Genomic DNA, 18,866 nt, shown 5'->3' with positions numbered 1-18,866 from the left:
CTTGTCGGAGATTCGTCCAGATGAACATTTAAGCCAATAGCCAAAATTATCTAAGAGGTGTATATGTGCTTGAATTCTAGCCTATCACCGAATGAATCCGCGGATTTTGCAGGTCTGTAGTGATCATTACTAAGACTACTTACATGACATTTTACAGGTAGTAAATAACACAAAAGATCTGTTTACAAAATTTGGGATGAAAAATGAAATACAAGAGCACTTTCAAGATGTAATTACAGGAATGGACTGTAATTTAGAGACATGACATATTGGCCACATGCCCTTGTTCTCTTCTGCCGTTTTCCTGAAAGTGTTGTGCTGACGTGCGCTGCGACGGGCAGGAGCTGTTCAAGAAGCTGGTCCCGCACCAGTGCCTGGGGGCCGTCTGGTCGCGGAGGGACAAGAACCGCAGCCACGAGGCCGCCACCGTGCTGGCCACGGTGAACCAGTTCAACGCCGTGTCATTCCGCGTCATCAGCACGGCGCTGGTGGACCTACACCTGAGGCCGGGCGAGCGGGCGCGCGTCATCGGCACGTGGATCGACATTGCGCAGGTACGATCCTCACCTCTGACCTGGGCACGTCGTACTAGCTCTAGCCATTGTAGGTTCAGAAGTACCCATTGTACAACGGCAATCAACCATCCCAAGGATATTTGGATGCTTACTATAAAAAATTTAAATATTCAAATTTATCATTTAATTACTGAACAGCATTTCATGCTTCCTGTAACCTGTTAAAAAAAAGTTTTTTTTTGGGTACTCTGAAACCAAGGTTCGTTTAAGTTTTTTGCAAATTTTTTTTTTTTTCACCAAACTGAATATAAACTTAGGTTAAGTTAGGTTATCATTTTAATAATAACATTTAAATCTGATAATCTATGTAATAAAATAATGTTACATTAGTGAAAGGTAAAATTTTTACTAGTATGATTGAATGCAACCTTGCAAGTAAAATGAGTCATCTCAATGCAGTTTTCAGATGTAATGGTTAAATGTCATAATTGGTTATCGACTTAACCCTTTCCTGCCTAGAAATGTAAAAAAATTGAATTTTGTAATTTTTATTTCATTTTTATATTTAAGTAGGCATAAAAGGAGGCCATAATTTTTTCCAATTTTTTTTTATTTATATTTAATATTTTTTTTAATGATGGGACTTTTAAGTCCTGACAGGCATTTATCATATGTCCAGCTCAACAAACAAAAAAAAGGGCGCTCCAGACAGGTGCAGCGCTGCCGTATTAGTGCTGCAACCTCTTGGCTGTCAATCGAACTTCTTCGACAACTGGCAGAGCGGAGCTATACAGGGACCCAGAGCTCCCGACAGTCAGCATGTGGTTTCAAACATGCACACACTATTTCTATGGGGCTTCAAACATTGTGGGACTCACAAGTACCGCCAGGCAGGAAAGGGTTAAGTAAAAGTTAATGACAAAATGTGTGGGAAGTGTAAATCCTTATGTTAGTAACAACCATTTTAAATTTAAGTAAGTTTTATTAATAGGTCAACTCTTTGGTAGTAAGATGATATAATTTTTGAAATTTAAAGTATACGTATATCCTGTTTAATATCCTGTTTTTTTTATTCCATTAGAAATATTAATAGATGGTCTAACCATAAGAACCTTTTTTTTTATTGTTACTTGCAACAATAATAGCAATAACTTTTCATCAATTACAATCATTCTTAATGTTTGTCGTGTAATGATTATTTGTATAATGGTTAATATAAACCAAAATGTTTTCATGTCACTGCAGGAGTTACGAGTGTTGAAAAACTTCTCATCGTTGAAAGCTATTATATCTGGTCTTCAGTCAAATCCGGTCTACAGATTACAGAAGACTTGGCAAGCTCTTCCAAAGGAAAAGGTACTAGTTTATACTTTTAAATAAGCTACAGTTCTCAAATATAATTTTCACTAAAATTACAGTTATTGCTCTTAAATTTTAAGTAGTGATGGGTTGAATATTTTTTTTGTTTTCCTCAAATCTGAAGCTCAAATTAAATTCTTATAAGATTTCCTCAAATCCAAATAAATATCTTAACATAATATATGAGCAAAATCACAGAAATTTAAATTTTGAAGAAATTTTCGACTTTTAATTTTTATTTTTAAAATTAAAGAAAAATCTTAATAGCATTTTTTTTTAGGTCACCTGCAATTTTTGCATCATAAATTTTTTCCATAAGTGTTAAACAAACATTCTCACATTGTAGTTGGTGGCAGCTACAAATATTTCTTTGATAGCTTCTGTAGAGAAAAATAATGTAGGTAGTCCATGTAAACTACTCTGGTATGGAGGAAAGAATATCACCTTCATAGCAAAGAGATAAAAATTATAAATTTATGAATGACTAGCTGCAGTACCCAGTGTTGCCCGGGCTGAACACAGGGTGAAGGGGAACTGTTTAGAGATCACGTGTAGTTTGTAATTGTCTTCTTAATTTGAATATCAAGTGTGCAAAATAATTTATATCACTTTCAGATCCCGACAGACCTTCTGCCAGTGTATAGTTATTTACCTGGTCTGTATGTAATCTAGACTCTATAAAGCAATATAGAAAAAAAACCTGAAAAATAAGGGATTACTAATATTGAAAAGATTCCATTATCTAGCTAATGCTCGGCATGCATTGCAATGCCTCATTCAGTTTTGTTTTTTAATATGATGAAGTAGTTACACATATACAAATAATCTATCCATGTCTCTAAATATATATTTATCTCTATCTACATCTATAGTCCTATATATCTATGTATATCTCTATCTGTATTTATCTCTTTATATCTACATATATATGTACCTCACACTATCTCTATGTATTCTATATGAGGGTACTGATTGCTTCGTTGTTAATATCACACGCGTGTTTTTTACTTGTATGGGAAAATTAAGAATGATAAGGCATCTAGTGCGTGGCAACAATGTTAATAGGCAATAGGAAAAAAAACTTCTAGCGCCTGCGGCATTGTCAACACACACTTTGTACGTGTACTGCATGTTGTATCTAACCCCCTCCAACGCATTTGATTCTAAATTGGACTTTTAGTAAGGATCCCTAATGTTATTGATAATATAATATAGCCTATAGCCTTCCTTAATAAATGTACTATCCAACACTGAAAGAATTTTTCAAATTGGACCAGTGGTTCCTGAGATTAGCGCGTTCAAACAAACAACCGAACAAACAAACAAACTCTTCTGCTTTTTAATATTAGTATAGATATTTTAGTATTTGCAATTTTTTGAATTCAAGTATGTCTGTTCTATATGTTTACTGGTTATACATTTTATTTAACAACTTTTTCAACATAAATTTTATCTTTGCTTGCAAAATTAAGTAAACATTTGCAACTACTAATAAATACTACAGTTACAAAATAGTCCAAAATATTGTACAGATGCAAACTTGTAATGTCACTTTCGGTTTGGATAGTCCTGAGCAGTTTTAGGCAGCTTATGTTTTATTTAAAACAAGAGAGTCATTGGTTGAAATAATCAACTTCAGAATGTTCGACTTAGAATGTTAGTATGATTTCTGACATGCTGTAAGCCTGTCATGCTATCAAGAACAAGCTAGAAGATGTAAAATTTGTCATTTAAATAAACTCACGACTGTTATCTGAGAACCAAGATTAGGAATCTAAGAAAACAGAGTTGATCTCAAATATTGACGATTGAAGTGAAGAATTTTTGTTTTCAAGAATTGAAAATCTGATTTGTATATAAATCATTGTATCGTCACTACAGCTTCAAAACTATAATAATCCGGAAATAAGACACAATATATAATATTCTATGACTTGAATCAACGCATCTCAAAATTTTAAGAAGAAAACTATTTTCGATGAGGACTGGATCGAGGACCACCGACCAGTCCAAGGAAGACATCGGAAGTTCCCGGAGTTTGAGATCCCGGATACATAGGAATGAATCGCAGTATGACTCCAGTTCTGAGTCCACATTCTACAAGATCCTCATTGGTTAACAGAGATCTTGACATTATTATAGTCTAAATACTAGTTCGTATCTACCAATTGAAATTTGTTTAAAAATTAATATTTTATCTATATAAATCTATATTGTGAATATTGCTATATGTAAATTCAACAATGACGAATGAATTTGGAAATTTACCAATTTTTAGTTTTGAAGTAATCAATTGAGATTACAAGTTACTTAATCTTTATCCATCATTTGTAACTTGTAATTTATCCCAGAAGTTACTGCCACTTAGTAATTTTAAACCTTGTAAATTTGAAGGAATTTTAATTATAATATTTATATATTGAAATATAATAATCAGACGTATTGAAATAAATAATGCAGGTTGATTTAATTTGATTATTTTTGAAGTAATTGTCCATAATCACCGAATTCACTCGAAAACTATTCGAGTGAATTGAATCTCACATGTAAATTGTACTAAAATGCTCTATAAATTACATTAGAAAATACAAAACTTTACTACAGAGATATGATGAATAACTACATATTAGTGTATTCTTGTTCAATTGATTTGGTCAATAGTTTACGACGATAGACCGAATATACATAGAAGTTCATACTGGTGCTAATGTTTTAATTTGTGAATTACCCTTCCTAAAATTTCCTCACATTTTGGAGATTGCATTAAACCTTGAACACCACTAAGAGGTGAATTTCAATTTGGAATTTTAATTGCATCCGTTTACTTTTAGATTTATTTATATATTTTTTTGTACTTGCACAGATTATTTAACAAGACACAAATAATTCTATTGTCTTAGAGGAATGAAAAGTGGATTCACACACTTACAAGGATGTTTAGCACATGAGATAAAAATTTGTCTTGTCATTTTTGGTATAAGAATCATTTTTTCTTCTTCAAAACTTTTTTATTGAATATTAACTCCTTTGAATACTATGAATTTGGTGGTATTTGATGATTTGAATATATAAATGTATCATCCCTTACCAAAAATTTAAACAGTGAAAGGTTTTTAATGTGGTTAAGGTCTGGCTTATTCTGTAATCAAGCTCTAATTCAGCCGCTCAAGTTCGGTTTTTTTTTGGGTGGAGACTTTGGCTGCTAGAACTCAATACTGCACTGCCTGTGGTTTTAGTTTTAGTTCGCTCAGAGTTTATCATAACTGTCTGTTTTCATTTCAGTACTGTGTTTCTAGCGAGTTACATTTCAAATTCTATGTGGTATTCCCGTTACAAGTATGTTGACATTTGATAATCCAGCAAACTCACTAATCCGGCATGGCTGTGGTCCCAAACAGTTTAAAATATAGAGGTATTAATGGTGTCAAACGGGATGTGAATGGCAACACTGGTAACACTGTGGTTTGTGCTGTGCTGTTTTGCAGGTGGAGCTGTTTGAAGAACTCGCAAGGATATTCAGCGAAGATAACAACCAGTGGGCTCAAAGAGAGCTTCTTATCCGTGAAGGCACGGCCAAGTTTGCGGACACGGTGGGGGAAAACGATCGCCAGTTGCAGAAAGTGTTCCATCGACAAATGAACAACACTGGGGTGTGAAACATGAATCACTACATTATTTTTAGTGTAACCGGTTATTACTTGGCTTGCTGTCCAGTACAGTTTTAAGAAAAGTAGTTTATTCTAAATCATTTAATTCTTACAATATGCACTAATGAATGCACTAATCATGAATTTTTTTTTTTATGAATTGGTTTGATGTGTAAGCATGGTTTGAATAGAAATATTACCTTTTTGTTAAATTTTTGTATACAGTAGGATATGAATTTTGGGTGTTATTTTATTTGTTTTTGTTTTTGCAGAACATAAGTTACGGCACAATACCGTACTTGGGTACATTTCTCACTGATCTTACAATGATAGACACTGCGATACCGGACACTGTTGCGGAGGGCCTCATAAACTTTGACAAGCGGAGGAAAGAATTTGAAGTTCTTGCACAGGTACGTTTTTGATCATAAATTTTTATTATAAATATCAAAAGAGCAAATAATTCAACTTACTGATACTTAGTCAGCTACAATAGAGTCCACTGAACTCAAATGTGCTTCAAATAATATCCTAATGGAAACTTTATTATAGGACAATTAACAGTGGTAAAATCATTTTACGGGCATAGAAAATTATATTTATAGCAAATTTCCAGGCAGTATTGTTTAACGTAGCCATGTGAGAGTTCAAACGAGCAAAGCAGCAAGACATTCAGCATCGTCACTTTCTCAAGCAACAAGTACTGATAATTAAAATTGTATTAGAATTACAACAATTAAACCGGAGATTACTACTGAAACAAGTTTGATTGTCTCCTAGGCTATGTTGTGATTACTTGTCTGAATTTCAGCAAGAGTAGCCTTATTATGTAGTTTTCACCTTTTTCATCCTTTCTGTTAGCTTGCCTCAAGGCACAAAGCGAAGGATGCAGTGAATTGGGGAAGAGAAGATTTGAAGTGTAAAGAGGCCGGGGGTAGGGGGGGGGGGGGAAGTTCCAACTGTTTGTTCATTAACTTTACTGTGCATGTGATGCTCTTCTGTCAGTCTTAGCTGTGGGAACTGGGAAGGTAGGTGGGTATTATATTAGGTATTTTAAAAAACCAGCTGACACTGTTCAGAGACTGTCAAACTTGTTGCAAGAGAAAAATAGTTGGTGCACTTGTGAAGATCCAGAAGTGGGGAAGATGGTACATAGCATCAGAGTTTAGTAAATGAGAAACTTGCTATAGAGTCAAGTCAGTTGATTATCAGCACGTAGTTTATTGTGCGGATGTATTTCCATTATATCACCTGGGGTGCTTGTCCCACAGAACCTACTGTTGGTTGGCCAGAACTCTAGGTTGTGCTGTCGTGTAGCGTAAACACATCTGAGGCTAGGGGGACGAAAGCAGCGGTGGTGTAATGGTCACATCACTCGCTCGCACCACGGCGATGAGTTCGATTAAGTGTGGAATCAACCCCAGATTTTTGAGTAAGTGGAAAAAGATGCAGACTTGCTAGTGAGATGATGTTTCTCTTTCTAACTGCATTTCCTCACTGCTCCATTCAGAGCAATCTACCCTTGATTTGTCTAATTACTTTGATGTCAAACAAATGTTGCTCAAACCCACAACTTAGCCAGGTAAAAATGTGTGACTATAGCAAGGAAACTGTTGGCACATACAGGTGTCTGATGCAAGTCAGAGGTGTGGCAAGAGTAGTTTTGTATTTATATTCACAGTCACATCCAAACTCAAATTGAGGCATCATTAGAAAATTAGAGCATTTTAATGGAATCAGGAATGACATAACCATTTATCCTGACCAGCCCAAGTAACGAATGAGATGATGGAAAATGGGTGTATTGTACTTTAAAAAAAGTTTTAATGGAATTCAGATAATGCAAAAAAAAAAAAAAAACATAAATCAACTAACCTAAATGAGCAACTTTCTGTTATTTGTAAAGGGTAACATTGTGTGTATGTATAAAATGTATGTCAGAGGACTATTTCTTTTTTATTGTTTGTTCAGATAAAACTTCTTCAAGGAGCAGCTAATGCGTACAACATCCCAGAAGACCTGGCGTTCGATCGCTGGTTCGACTCGATCCTCGTCCTGGACGACCAGGAAGCATACCAGTTGTCGTGTAAAATCGAAGCGCCCCTCACGAGTCAATCGTCTGCCGGACAGGGAGGGCTCAGCGCTGGCCGAGACTCGAACAAGACCAAGAAACGTGCACCGTAAGTAGTGAGAATAGGTTCAATATCATTGTATGATGTTTGTAGTACTGGTAGGTTGTGAAGTCAATGCTGGAACCAGAGTTGTGGTTCTATTTAAGGTGGAGGAATATAAAACAAACGATGCAATCTTGAATCAAATAATTTTTGGGTCGCCTATTTCTAAAAATTAATGTCTCATTGAGACAAGATATAATTTCATTGAATGCATAATGTTGACAATGATTGGCTGCAGTGTAAGAACTTCTGCAGTGAAATCATTGGAGGTTCAGAATTTAATGAATTTTGAATAATGGATTTAACTGTTTAACTGTCAATAGTCTCCACTTTTAACAGTCTCAGAAAAATCTTAGATCGTGTGTTATCTGCGTTAACGATGCAGAATTTCTAATAAGGAATGATAAAAAATATTTATGACATAAACACTGATGAATCCAAGATAACATCTTTGGGTTTCTATCCCTCGCTATAAAGTGAAATCAAAACTAGATATAATCTGAATCCGCACCGTGGATTGTTTTTCTTATTATATTGTATCGTCCATATTTTGCCGACAGTAACTGTGCTCTTTATAGTTTACTGCTGTAATTCTAATACAAATTTAACCATCAATACTTGTTAAATAAGAAAGTGACGCTGCTGAATGTCTTGCTGCGTTGCTCGTTTGAACTCTCGCTTGCTTACGTCAAACAATACTGCCTAAACATTTGGTATGAATTTAATTTTCTGTACCCAAAAATTAGTTACTACCGTTAAACTAAATAATTGACGCGAAGCTGTGTCTTGACAGCAGTTTTCTAAAGGTAGTTTTTAGGTTTCAGCTTCGGACACCATTAAATTGACTCAATTTTGTGTGTTGCCAGCTTTTTTCTGAAGGTTATGGTTTGGTTGCAGCCTCGGACACTGTGAAAATGACTTGATGCTGTGTGTTGCCAGCTGTTGTCTGAATGTTGTGTGTTGGTTGCTGCCTGGGATATCATAAAATTGAATCGATCTGTGTGTCCAGGTGTTTTTGGAAGGTTGTGCTGTTTTTTGCAGCCTCGGACACCGTAAAATCAACTTGATGCTGTGTGTGTTACCTTTTTTTTTCTTGAAGGTTTTGGTTTGGTTGCAGCCTCAAGACACCATAAAATGACTCTATGCTGTGTGTTTCCAGCTGTTTTCTGAAGGTTTTAGTTTGGCTGTAGCCTCTGACAAAGTAAAATTTATTTTATGCTGTATGTTGCTGGCTGTTTTCTGGATATTGTGGTTTGGTTGCAACCTCGGACACTGTAAAATTGTCTCGATGTTTTGTGTTGCCAGGTTTTCTTTTCGAAGGTTGTGGTTTGTTTGCAGCCTCAGAATTCGTAAAATTGACTCAATGCTGTGCGTTGAAATGTTTTTTGAAGGTTGTGGTTTGGTTGCAGCTGTCGACACTGTAAAAAACGACTCGATGACCTGTGTGTTGCCAGGTGTTTTCTGAAGATTGTGGTTATTCGCAGCCTCGGACATCGTAAAATTGATTCGGTGCTGTGTGTGTCCAGCTGTTTTCTGAAGGTTGTTGTTTGGTTGCAGCCTCGGACACCGTAAAAATGACTCGATAGCCAGCACATCCAGCAGCTCAGGCAGCATGTTCTTCTGCGACCTCGAGTCTCACCCTTCGTCCAGGCACAACTCCTTGGATAGGAAGGTTTGTTTGCTGCATCTATGAACGTCGCATGAGATAATATTTTTTAGTGCTATTGATATGGAAATTTATTTTTTTACACAGGAGATTTGTTATTGTTTTAATTTCTATGGATTCCCTTTATTCATAAAATAATTTAAAATTGAACAAATATGACTTAAATTTTTCTTATTAGTACTTTCACAAAAATTGCGTAGTTTTGTCTATGACACATTCTGCTTTTTCACAGTGCAATAATTTGTGAGAAGCAGGTTTAGGACAAAATTACTCAGGGGTAATAAAAATAAATTGTTAAGCATTTGTGTACATTAAAATGCTTCCAACATCGGTAAATTAAAATTTAAATTAGTTAGTAAGTGATTCTAACTCTAACAAATAAAATTATTTTTATCCTATCCATCTGCTCCATGCCATATATTTTGCTACAGTCTTAATGATGATAAAGTGATTTTTATTTAGTTGGTATACCAGAAAAGACAATTTTTAAATTTAGTTTTGTTAAAATTCATAATTTTATTATAATTTTATTTGCCTTAAAATGCATGTAATACAATTTTTAGATGGGTAAAAACTATAAAAATCTTATGTTTTTTTTAATAAATACAATTTTTCCTACAGCTTGATATTCGTTTACATTAACAAAACAAAATATCTTTGCTATAATTCTATTTTTTGATTGGCTGTGTAGTAAGGAGTGCTTTTTTTTTAAAACATTCCCTTTAGGATTAATCTAATGTCTGGATGAGCGGGGACCGGATTAGCGCAACTCTTCTAAAAAGGGGGGGGGGGGGGGGGTAATATACCTATTTATAAAGAATCATCAATCCCCCCCTATTGAAGCAAGAGGGGGGGGGGGTGGTCTGGGGGTCCTCCCCTGGGAAAAATTTGTATTTCAAGGTGGAAAATGGTGTTTTTTAAGCAGTTTTATCATCTAAAAATTGATTACACAGCACTTTCTTTGCCCCCGTTTGCCCCCCACTTCAAGGTTTCAGAGGGGGGGGGGGGGGCGGCGGCAAAATACCCTTGCCCCCCCCCCCCCCCCCCTGTTGTTGCGCCCCTGTGTGTGTGTATACAGAAACTTTTAATACATGTAACTCTTGGTGGATAATTATTGTTGTTCCTTTCTTGGTGATGGTGTCATTGGGCATATGTCTGCCGCCAGGCGTCTCCGTCGCAGATGTCCTCCTCGTCCAGCACCTCCTCCCTGCCGTCGCTGGACGTGTCGATGAGCAGCGGCAACACCAACACGTCGGCCGGGAGGCACAGCAGCAGCACCTGCAGCAGGTCCCAGGCGTCGTCCCAGGCCCTCGGCCCCGCGCAGCCCAAGTCCCACGACTTCTACATCATCCGCGTGACCTTGGAGACCAGCTCCGTGGAGACCGACGGTGCGTCGCCTGTCCGGCCTCGTGAGCTCGAGCCTGGCCTCCCTCCTGCTGGGCGATTCAGGTCGCGCCCAGATGTTTCCCCCGCCTGTGGAACCCGGCTGGTTTCCTCCGAGTACTTATCCCCGTTTTCCGCCAATTCATTTATAGTCCAATCAAATTAGGCAAAAATGAAGGCAAACCCAGACATTAAAAATAACTTTCGTTTGAAACGTTTTTTAATGCGATCTACCGTTTTGGTGTAAATTCTTAAGTTTTTCATCCTAAAGTAAAAACAACGATTAACGGCAATACTTTAAACGAAACGCAAACATCAGGTAAAGAAATTATGTGTATAGTAACATTTGTGGAAAGATAAATTTATAGGAAGTATACAGGAAAAAAAAATCCCGAAAAGTTAAACCGTTTAGTTGTTACGATTTTTTTAGTAAATATATGTGAAAATTCAAAATGGCGACAGTATTTTTCAAAATGGCGGAAAACCAGCAACTGGATTTTTTGTGATTTTTGTATGGACGCAAAGGAAGGTGTCCTCGACATTTTCCCAGTGGTCCTGGTTTGTTATTTTAAATGTCCACCTTAACGCCTAATTTGACTGGACTATTAGTTAATTAAAGAATTTCCGTCACTCCCCTCTCTGTCGCGAAGAAGGGACGGGGGAAACCCTAAGCTGCGCAGTAGAAGCTAGTTTTCGTCAGTTTTTAATCTCCATCAAAAACCTTTTCCTACAGCGAGCCAGTAGTACTTCTCCCCCTTTCCCACCAATTCATTTAGTCAATGCTCCATTACCACCTCATCACTCCTCGTCAACATGTCAATATATATACATATAATTAGGGTTTATTAGAGGTTGGATATTAGATTGTAATCAGATATTACCGTTTAACTAAACAAACTTGTAACTATACCTTCATTTTTCAATTTTTTTTTTAATTTATGAAAAAAGTGAGGATAATATTATTTTAAATTAAAAATTTAATTTATAATACATATCCAGTTTCAATATTATATAATAGGAATTTAATTAGAATGGTACTCATCTATTTTAACAATTATTATTTATTACATTGAATATTATATAATAAGATTTAATGTAATATGAATGTTAACTAAATAAAATTCCATAACATTAACTAATATAATAGAAATAACTAATATTATTATTTTATTAAATTTATTGGTGTGATTAATTAAAACAAATAATGTATATTAATATAATTATCTATATTGTAATAAGATATTATTAATATTTAAATTATATTTAATATATAGTAAATTAATGTAGAAATGTTGACGATATGAATCCCTCATTCATTCATTCAGGGTCATGATTGGTTGTGGTAGTGACACCCTATGTTTTGTCACTGCTACTTGGCAGCTGCTTATACTAGGTGACACTAAAATATGACCTGGTAGATTTTTGCCCTAGATAGTGGGCGGCTTGATATCCAGTTGACGTCGTGGTCATTTGAGCCCAGACCTGAAGCCTAAGGCTCCAAGGTTATTATTTAGTTGCTCTCTCGTTTGGTCAGTGTGAGTGAGGTGGTATTGCTAAGAGCAGTCTGGCAGCAAACGCTCGGCATGCTTTGCAGGAATCGTCCATCGAAGCAACATGTAGCAGCGAATGGTGCAAACCGTCTTTGAGAAACTGATGAGCTGTTGCACATGCATTCCACCTAGAAGGTGCAGTACCGGTCTGCAAATATCACTTATGTATATTCCTCTGTTTGCCTCTTCCGCTGTGGCTAGAGCAACAGAGCGACAATAGGAGCACTACAGGTCAACAAAGGAGCTATGAAATTCTCACGTGATAGAAATGAGCATTTCATTTTCTTTTCAATAGGACAATGCCATAATCAATGACATGGGCGAAAATCTGTAGGATTCCCCGGGGGGTGGGGATATTGTTTATCATTCACATTTTACAGTTACGATTTTGTAAGCATTGGCGGGCCCCCTCAGAGAGGGGCCTTTTAACTACAAAGGAAGTCCAAGCCCCCCCGCCCCTGTCCCTCCTCCTTCCTCTGGGATCTACACCCATGAACAGTGATAATTCAGCTTAAAAATGAGTAATAAATAAAGTGTTTGATAGGAATGCATTTCTGATTCTCCTTTTAACTGAAATGAATGCTGTTGACCTTCGCAATAAACATTTTAATAAAAGTGATAGTTTCTGGGTGGGTACATACATATGTTACAAAATTGTCAGAGTTAAGCAAGTAGACTGAATAATAATTTAATTTGAACACACTTATGTTGAAACCTTTATTTTTTATTTGTCGACTTTTAATATTTTGTTTTCTTTGTCAGCCTTGTAACTGACTGCTGTCAGAAAATAGTAATGGTGATGAAGAGTTTGATGAAAAAGTTAATGTTCTAGACAATCAAAATTTACATATTTTTGTTCTTAACTAAGTATTATGTAGATTTCGACCAAATCTGTGATGGTTTAGATGTCACATGAAACCTACTAGAATGTGGTTATTTACATATCATTAATATTTCAATTTAATTTGCAAATTTTTTATGCCAGTTATATGTGTGTGTGTGTATGTGTGTGTATATATATGGTTACCAGCTGTGCTATTAATATATTCTGCCTACCTGTGTTATTTTACAGTATTTACTTAGCAGTTTTAATTTTAACATAATGAATGATGGGACCGAAGGGGAAATATATGTGAACCATTGTGTACGAGAATGTATTTACTTAATGTGAAAATGGTTTGTTTTGACTGCAGGTATAGTTCTCTACAAAAGCATAATGCTGAGCAACAACGAGCGGACGCCGCAGGTGATAAGGAACGCAATGCTCAAACTCGGGCTTGAAGGGAATCCCGACTCCTACACACTAGCTCAGGTGCTGCCTGACAAAGGTAGGTTCCATTCGCTGTGCGCAATCGGTCACACCATCGTTCACTTGCAGTTTGTCAACAAATGAATTCTTTTCATATTTTGACAGCACACATGTGTATGTTTTTAAAGATGTTATAATGTGCTAAAATGTGTCTTTGAAACATTAAAACTTTCCACTGGAGCTGTCTGCTTACTTCACACACTCACCCAAGCCACGCTGCACACAGTCTTCAACTATCGCTCGTCACATCCTACTGGCTCACCAGGCCTTCTCGCAGGTATCGCCTCCCTATAGATCCGATTCGCTCACCAAGGGCCACTTGTCCTCTTCACCTCTCGCTGATCGCACGGGTATCGCCAGTATCACTCCCCAAAGGGGAGACTCTCTCCCCTACTCAGAACTCTCTGAATCCTTTGGAACTCGCTCGGAACTCCCACGGAGGCCGGCGTCGTCGCTAATATATCCGTAGTGTCCTCGAAGAGACGAGAGTGGCTGTGGCATGTCACGTCATCCTAGACCAACCCGCTGTAAGTCCACAGAATTCCCAGGCTGCTAAAGGTGACTATGGCCCGAGTCGGGATGGTGCGAAGGAGGCGGAGGTGGTTGGGTAACGAGGATCCTTGTAATCCGGCCAGGCACGCATGGCATGCCTTATGTCAATGGACGGCACGTGATGTCAGTGGCTGTGCATGGCTGCCAGCCTGCTCCGAACCCGGCACGCATCGCGGTCTTGTCCCTTGCGTTCGTAACACTGCCCCCTCCTTCAACCTGTTCATCCTTCCCGGGTGTCCCCATGCTACTCGAAGTTTAGGCCGCCTGCTATTCCTCCATTGCTGGCTTTACAGCCTCACCAGATATCCCTCTCTCGTCACCCGGTGACACTTCTGCGTCGCAGATGCTGCATGTCATTTGGCCAGCTGCCCGAGCCGGGCCGACCGTTGCCTTGGATGGGCCTGATACTTTTGAAAGTATTGCTCATTACCCTTCAACGGTTTGCTTGTTTCTTCCTGTTTCCTCTCTATTCTCTATCCTGTCTCTCACAGGTACTTGTTCACACATCATATCTTCCCGGCTCTTTTTCGTCTCTTCTTGGTCCGTTTTTTTTTTTTGTTCCTTTGAATCTTATCTGGACAGCACTAAGTTTCTCGTTGTACCATCTTTATGACTCCTTGTGTTCTCATTGGCTCTTATTGGTCTCTTCTTTGCATTTCCCCATCTCTTTTTGACTCATGTACTTCACTTCTCGGAATTTCTGAGAGTACGGGAGTGAGTCTCTCCCTCGGGGAGTGATACTCGCAATACCCGTGCGATCAGCGAGAGGTGAAGAGGGCAAGTGGCCCTTTTGAAAACTATCAAAATACCTATATGTAGCAGTTAAGTGGCATTTTATAAAGAATATTTTTGCCAATGAATGATATTTAAATTAATTTAGCTTAAAAAAAAGCATTTATTTAGAAAATTAACTAAAATAGCATTTATGTTGGAATTTAGCAAAAAATAGCATTTATAACAAGATGCTAATTTTTCTGGTCCCTAAAAATATGTATAATCTTTCACGGTAATATGACTGCAGAGTTGTCAGTTTTTAAATGTACTACATTACATTTTTTCTAATATTTTTCTTTAAATCATTTAAATGAATATAAAATCTTTTAAATACTAACAACTCTATGGTGATTAAAGTTTTGACTGACTCATCTCTAATTAAGGTTACACTGACAAACATTACTTAATTATTTCACTGTCAGTAACTTAAGAATACTTTATTCAGTCCATGTGTCAATTAGAAATGAGTAATTTTTTTTTTTTTTTTCAAATGATTTCCAGAAATGGTTCTTCCCCCGAATGCCAACGTGTATTACGCTGTCAACACTGCGTTCAACTTGAACTTCATCCTGCGACCAAAGAAGGAGAACGCTGTGGAGCCAGTGCCGCCTTCCCGCTCAAAGCCTGCCAAGAAGATGTCTAGCTAGTGATTCGTCGTCAGGTGTTATTTATTGTCTCAGTAGTGTTTGTTGTGACTGCGACACGGGACACATGCAGCACGCGGGGGAAAAGAAAAAACTTCGCCTCCGGTTTGTAGAAGGGGATGTGTTTCATGATACTAGTACTGACTCACGTGAATGGACGAACCTGATGTGTCGTTTTCAGTGTCTCCGGAGTTAACTGTTTTGTGATATGTTTTGTACTTAATGTATCGTCACTGTAGTTGTGTACAATGTCTACCAAAAGAACGCTACTTACAATAATTGTTTGTTGTACATGTTGTGTTTTGTGTCTAGTGAGTGTAAAATATTCATGTTCATGTGCTCGTGATATTAACATGTGTTCAGCATGTATTCTACAGTGATATAAAAAAATTATTCTTCAATGCCATTTTTTTTTTTACCAAATCAAATGTGAGAAAAATTTGTATGTATACGTAAAAAAGGTAAATGTTCTAAGTCATTATTATTGTACTTACAATATTTTTCTAATTCTCAAAACATCTAAAAATATTGACTGCAGATATACTTAATATTTGTTTCAAGTACATTTTTTGATCTGTAAACATCTTAGCTCTTGTATACAGCATTTGGTTGGAGTTATTTCGTGAAATTTTGAACGGAAGTCTAAGAACGGAAATGTAACGCAAGATGGCGGACCCACTTGTAGCAACCTAAACCTGTATATAGTCACTTTCATAAACATTAGGGTACTTACTAAACGTATTGGTGTGTCGAATGAAAGTTTATGATAGTGAAACTACCCTCGAATATATTTGGTTAACTAAAATAGTCATAGTAGAAAGTAATATAAAGTTTTTAAATACATAAGAAAACTGGCATTACATTATTATTATAATACATATCCTCCTTCTAAGGTTAAAACAGGCTATGTAACACAGCGGTAGAGTGCGCGTTTGTTAATCTCAAGGGACATGGTTCAAATATCATCACTGAGAATTTTTTTAAACAAAATTATAATAAAATATATATGATAATAATGAATCAGCTCAGTAAGGTTAAGGTTTGTTTATAGAAAGTATTTACAGACTGGGTTTAGTCATTTAACACAAAAACAAATATACCTACATATACATAGTGTTTTAAAATGTTTCTGGTAATATTTTACTAATACCATAGATTTATTACTTCTAACTTGTATGGAAACATTATAGTGTTAACTGTGTTATGAATTTTAACAAGATGGACAGTGTGTTGATAAAATTCCTTTCCAAAATTGGGCTCAAAGCTGGGGTTTAGGTTTTTTTTCAAGAGTTCTTCACTTTAATTGGAGACGTTTCTATTAGTTTCCGTTTGTTTCATGCTGCCACCTGCGGGTGATGGTGGTAAGCAATGTTTATGATTCAGGCAGTGAATTCTAAAAGGCAGGCGCAGAAAGTAAGTGTGTGATTCCTTGTGTCTCGAAATTTTGGTACGTATACTTGAAAAGCGATATTTTGTTGAACATGAACAACATGAGAACACATGAATTGGCTCGTTACTGAGTTTAGATGTTTACACATCACTGGCAAGTACTGAAAAACTCACTCAAATTTTTTTTTTTTTTTAAATGTATTCATGCTTAGTTTTCATTACTGTCCATAAATATTGAGCAACTAGTATTTAAAATTAACAGTTTGATTGTGTCAACAGTGAATGTGTGCTTTATGCACAAACTGTATATTTTTACATGTCAACAATTTATTTTTGAACAAAATGTCAGACCAGTGATACTAAGACTATCATTTTGTGTGAAACTTAATGCTAATAATGTAATGAATCCTCACATTTTTTTAAGTGTTTATATGCTAAACTCATCTTGATAAGTACATATAGATAAATTTTGTATAATATGTGTAAAAAATTTGAATATTCCTTTTATACAACATAGATGAAGACATTTAACAAAAAAAAATTGTTTCTGTTCTGTTTACTAATCCTAGCTTACAATAATTAAACTGTCAATTAATTTTGCTTTTATGATTGTATAATGCATACCAGTGTACAAATCGTGTAAACTGATACAAGAGTTTTTCAAACTTCCTATGTAAGCTTTTATGTGTTTGAGTACATTGTTTGATAAAATTATTATTATTTTTTACACTCATGCCATCTGCAGTATATTTATGTCATTTATCAATAACAATTTGGACACTAATGAAAAAAAAAAAGAGATATAATTATTTTTATTTATGATTCTAGATTTGTTTTTCAGTGTATAAGTTAATATGACATCTAAATGGAAATGATGAGACCAATGTATTACTATTGTATTTCCCAGACCTGATGTGTAGTGATAGTTTTTTTAATGGCTATTTTAAAAATGAAATAATTGTGGAATCTAAAGTGTGATACAGTACTATTGTTTTCATTTACACAGTCCTAGTTTTAAGTTTTAGCTGTGTATCTAAAAACTGTAATATCCTATTGGCCTGAACATACTACTAAGTCAATAGTTTCATCTGGAATTTCCAGTCGAAAATTAACATTCAACTAATTTGCTAAACAGTGGTAAAATATGGCCAATTAGAGCATGAGCAATGTATTGCATTAAAACACATTAAACCACTGTAGTTTACTTTTGTGATGATGAAACTGTAAAATTTATTCAAATATTGTAACAATATCTGTAAACAAGCAAAACAGATATGTGTGCCTGATACAAGAATTTACAATTTTCTTTGGAATGAATATTAAATGGCACTTAGCTGAGCCCTTTGATATCAAGCAACAATAAAAATAGGTAGGAAATTTTAATTTGGCTGGAACTGGAACTAAACCATCGTTAGGTTTTTTCTCAATTTTCTCTCTAGATTTCACTCTTCCAGAAAATAATCAGACTTATAAGGGAGCTGACTAATACTTAATTCAGGCCTATATGGTATGTAATGTGAGTAGGCCACAACTTTTAAATAAGAAAAACCTGTTACTTCTACCCAAATGCCATTTGACAGCTAAGAGTGAGTTTGCGTTGCCCACATTAATTCTTGTTAATCTATTCTAGTTTCAATGTAAATGTACCAAGACTCATGTTACCTTACATTTAAGGGAACACACATTTGAGAACAGTTTTACGCACACTTTTTTTTTTAGATCTGTTTGAAAGATGATTACTGTGTGTATAAAATTTGGTAGAGAAATGTTTTTACTGGCTCTGTTATTTTTTAACAAAATGAAATCAGTAATAAAATATATTGCCAAAAAAAAAGTTTAATTTTATTGCTTTTCAGTAAAAAGTGTGAAATTTATGAATGCATAAATGTATCAGTAATTCTTAC

General features: G+C 35.9%; 1 protein-coding gene across 7 annotated transcripts in view; it reads left to right on the top strand.

The window, feature by feature from the left end:
* The window catches only part of LOC134537803 (ral guanine nucleotide dissociation stimulator-like 1), a 227,102-nt gene extending 210,678 nt beyond the window's left edge, over positions 1–16,424 (top strand). For all 7 annotated transcript variants that reach the window (XM_063378618.1, XM_063378617.1, XM_063378616.1 and 4 more), the window contains exons 7-15: positions 342–554; positions 1,761–1,871; positions 5,360–5,524; positions 5,794–5,934; positions 7,493–7,701; positions 9,253–9,367; positions 10,527–10,749; positions 13,488–13,622; positions 15,431–16,424. In XM_063378618.1, the coding sequence (XP_063234688.1) occupies positions 342–554; positions 1,761–1,871; positions 5,360–5,524; positions 5,794–5,934; positions 7,493–7,701; positions 9,253–9,367; positions 10,527–10,749; positions 13,488–13,622; positions 15,431–15,576 (1,458 nt within the window). In that variant the 3' untranslated portion in view covers positions 15,577–16,424. The remainder of the gene's footprint in view (positions 1–341; positions 555–1,760; positions 1,872–5,359; positions 5,525–5,793; positions 5,935–7,492; positions 7,702–9,252; positions 9,368–10,526; positions 10,750–13,487; positions 13,623–15,430) is intronic.
* The last annotated feature ends 2,442 nt before the right edge of the window (positions 16,425–18,866 follow it).

The sequence above is a fragment of the Bacillus rossius genome, chromosome 12, assembly GCF_032445375.1.
Source record: "Bacillus rossius redtenbacheri isolate Brsri chromosome 12, Brsri_v3, whole genome shotgun sequence".
Taxonomy (NCBI): Eukaryota; Metazoa; Arthropoda; class Insecta; order Phasmatodea; family Bacillidae; genus Bacillus; species Bacillus rossius.
This window is presented reverse-complemented; position numbering and strand designations above follow the sequence as displayed.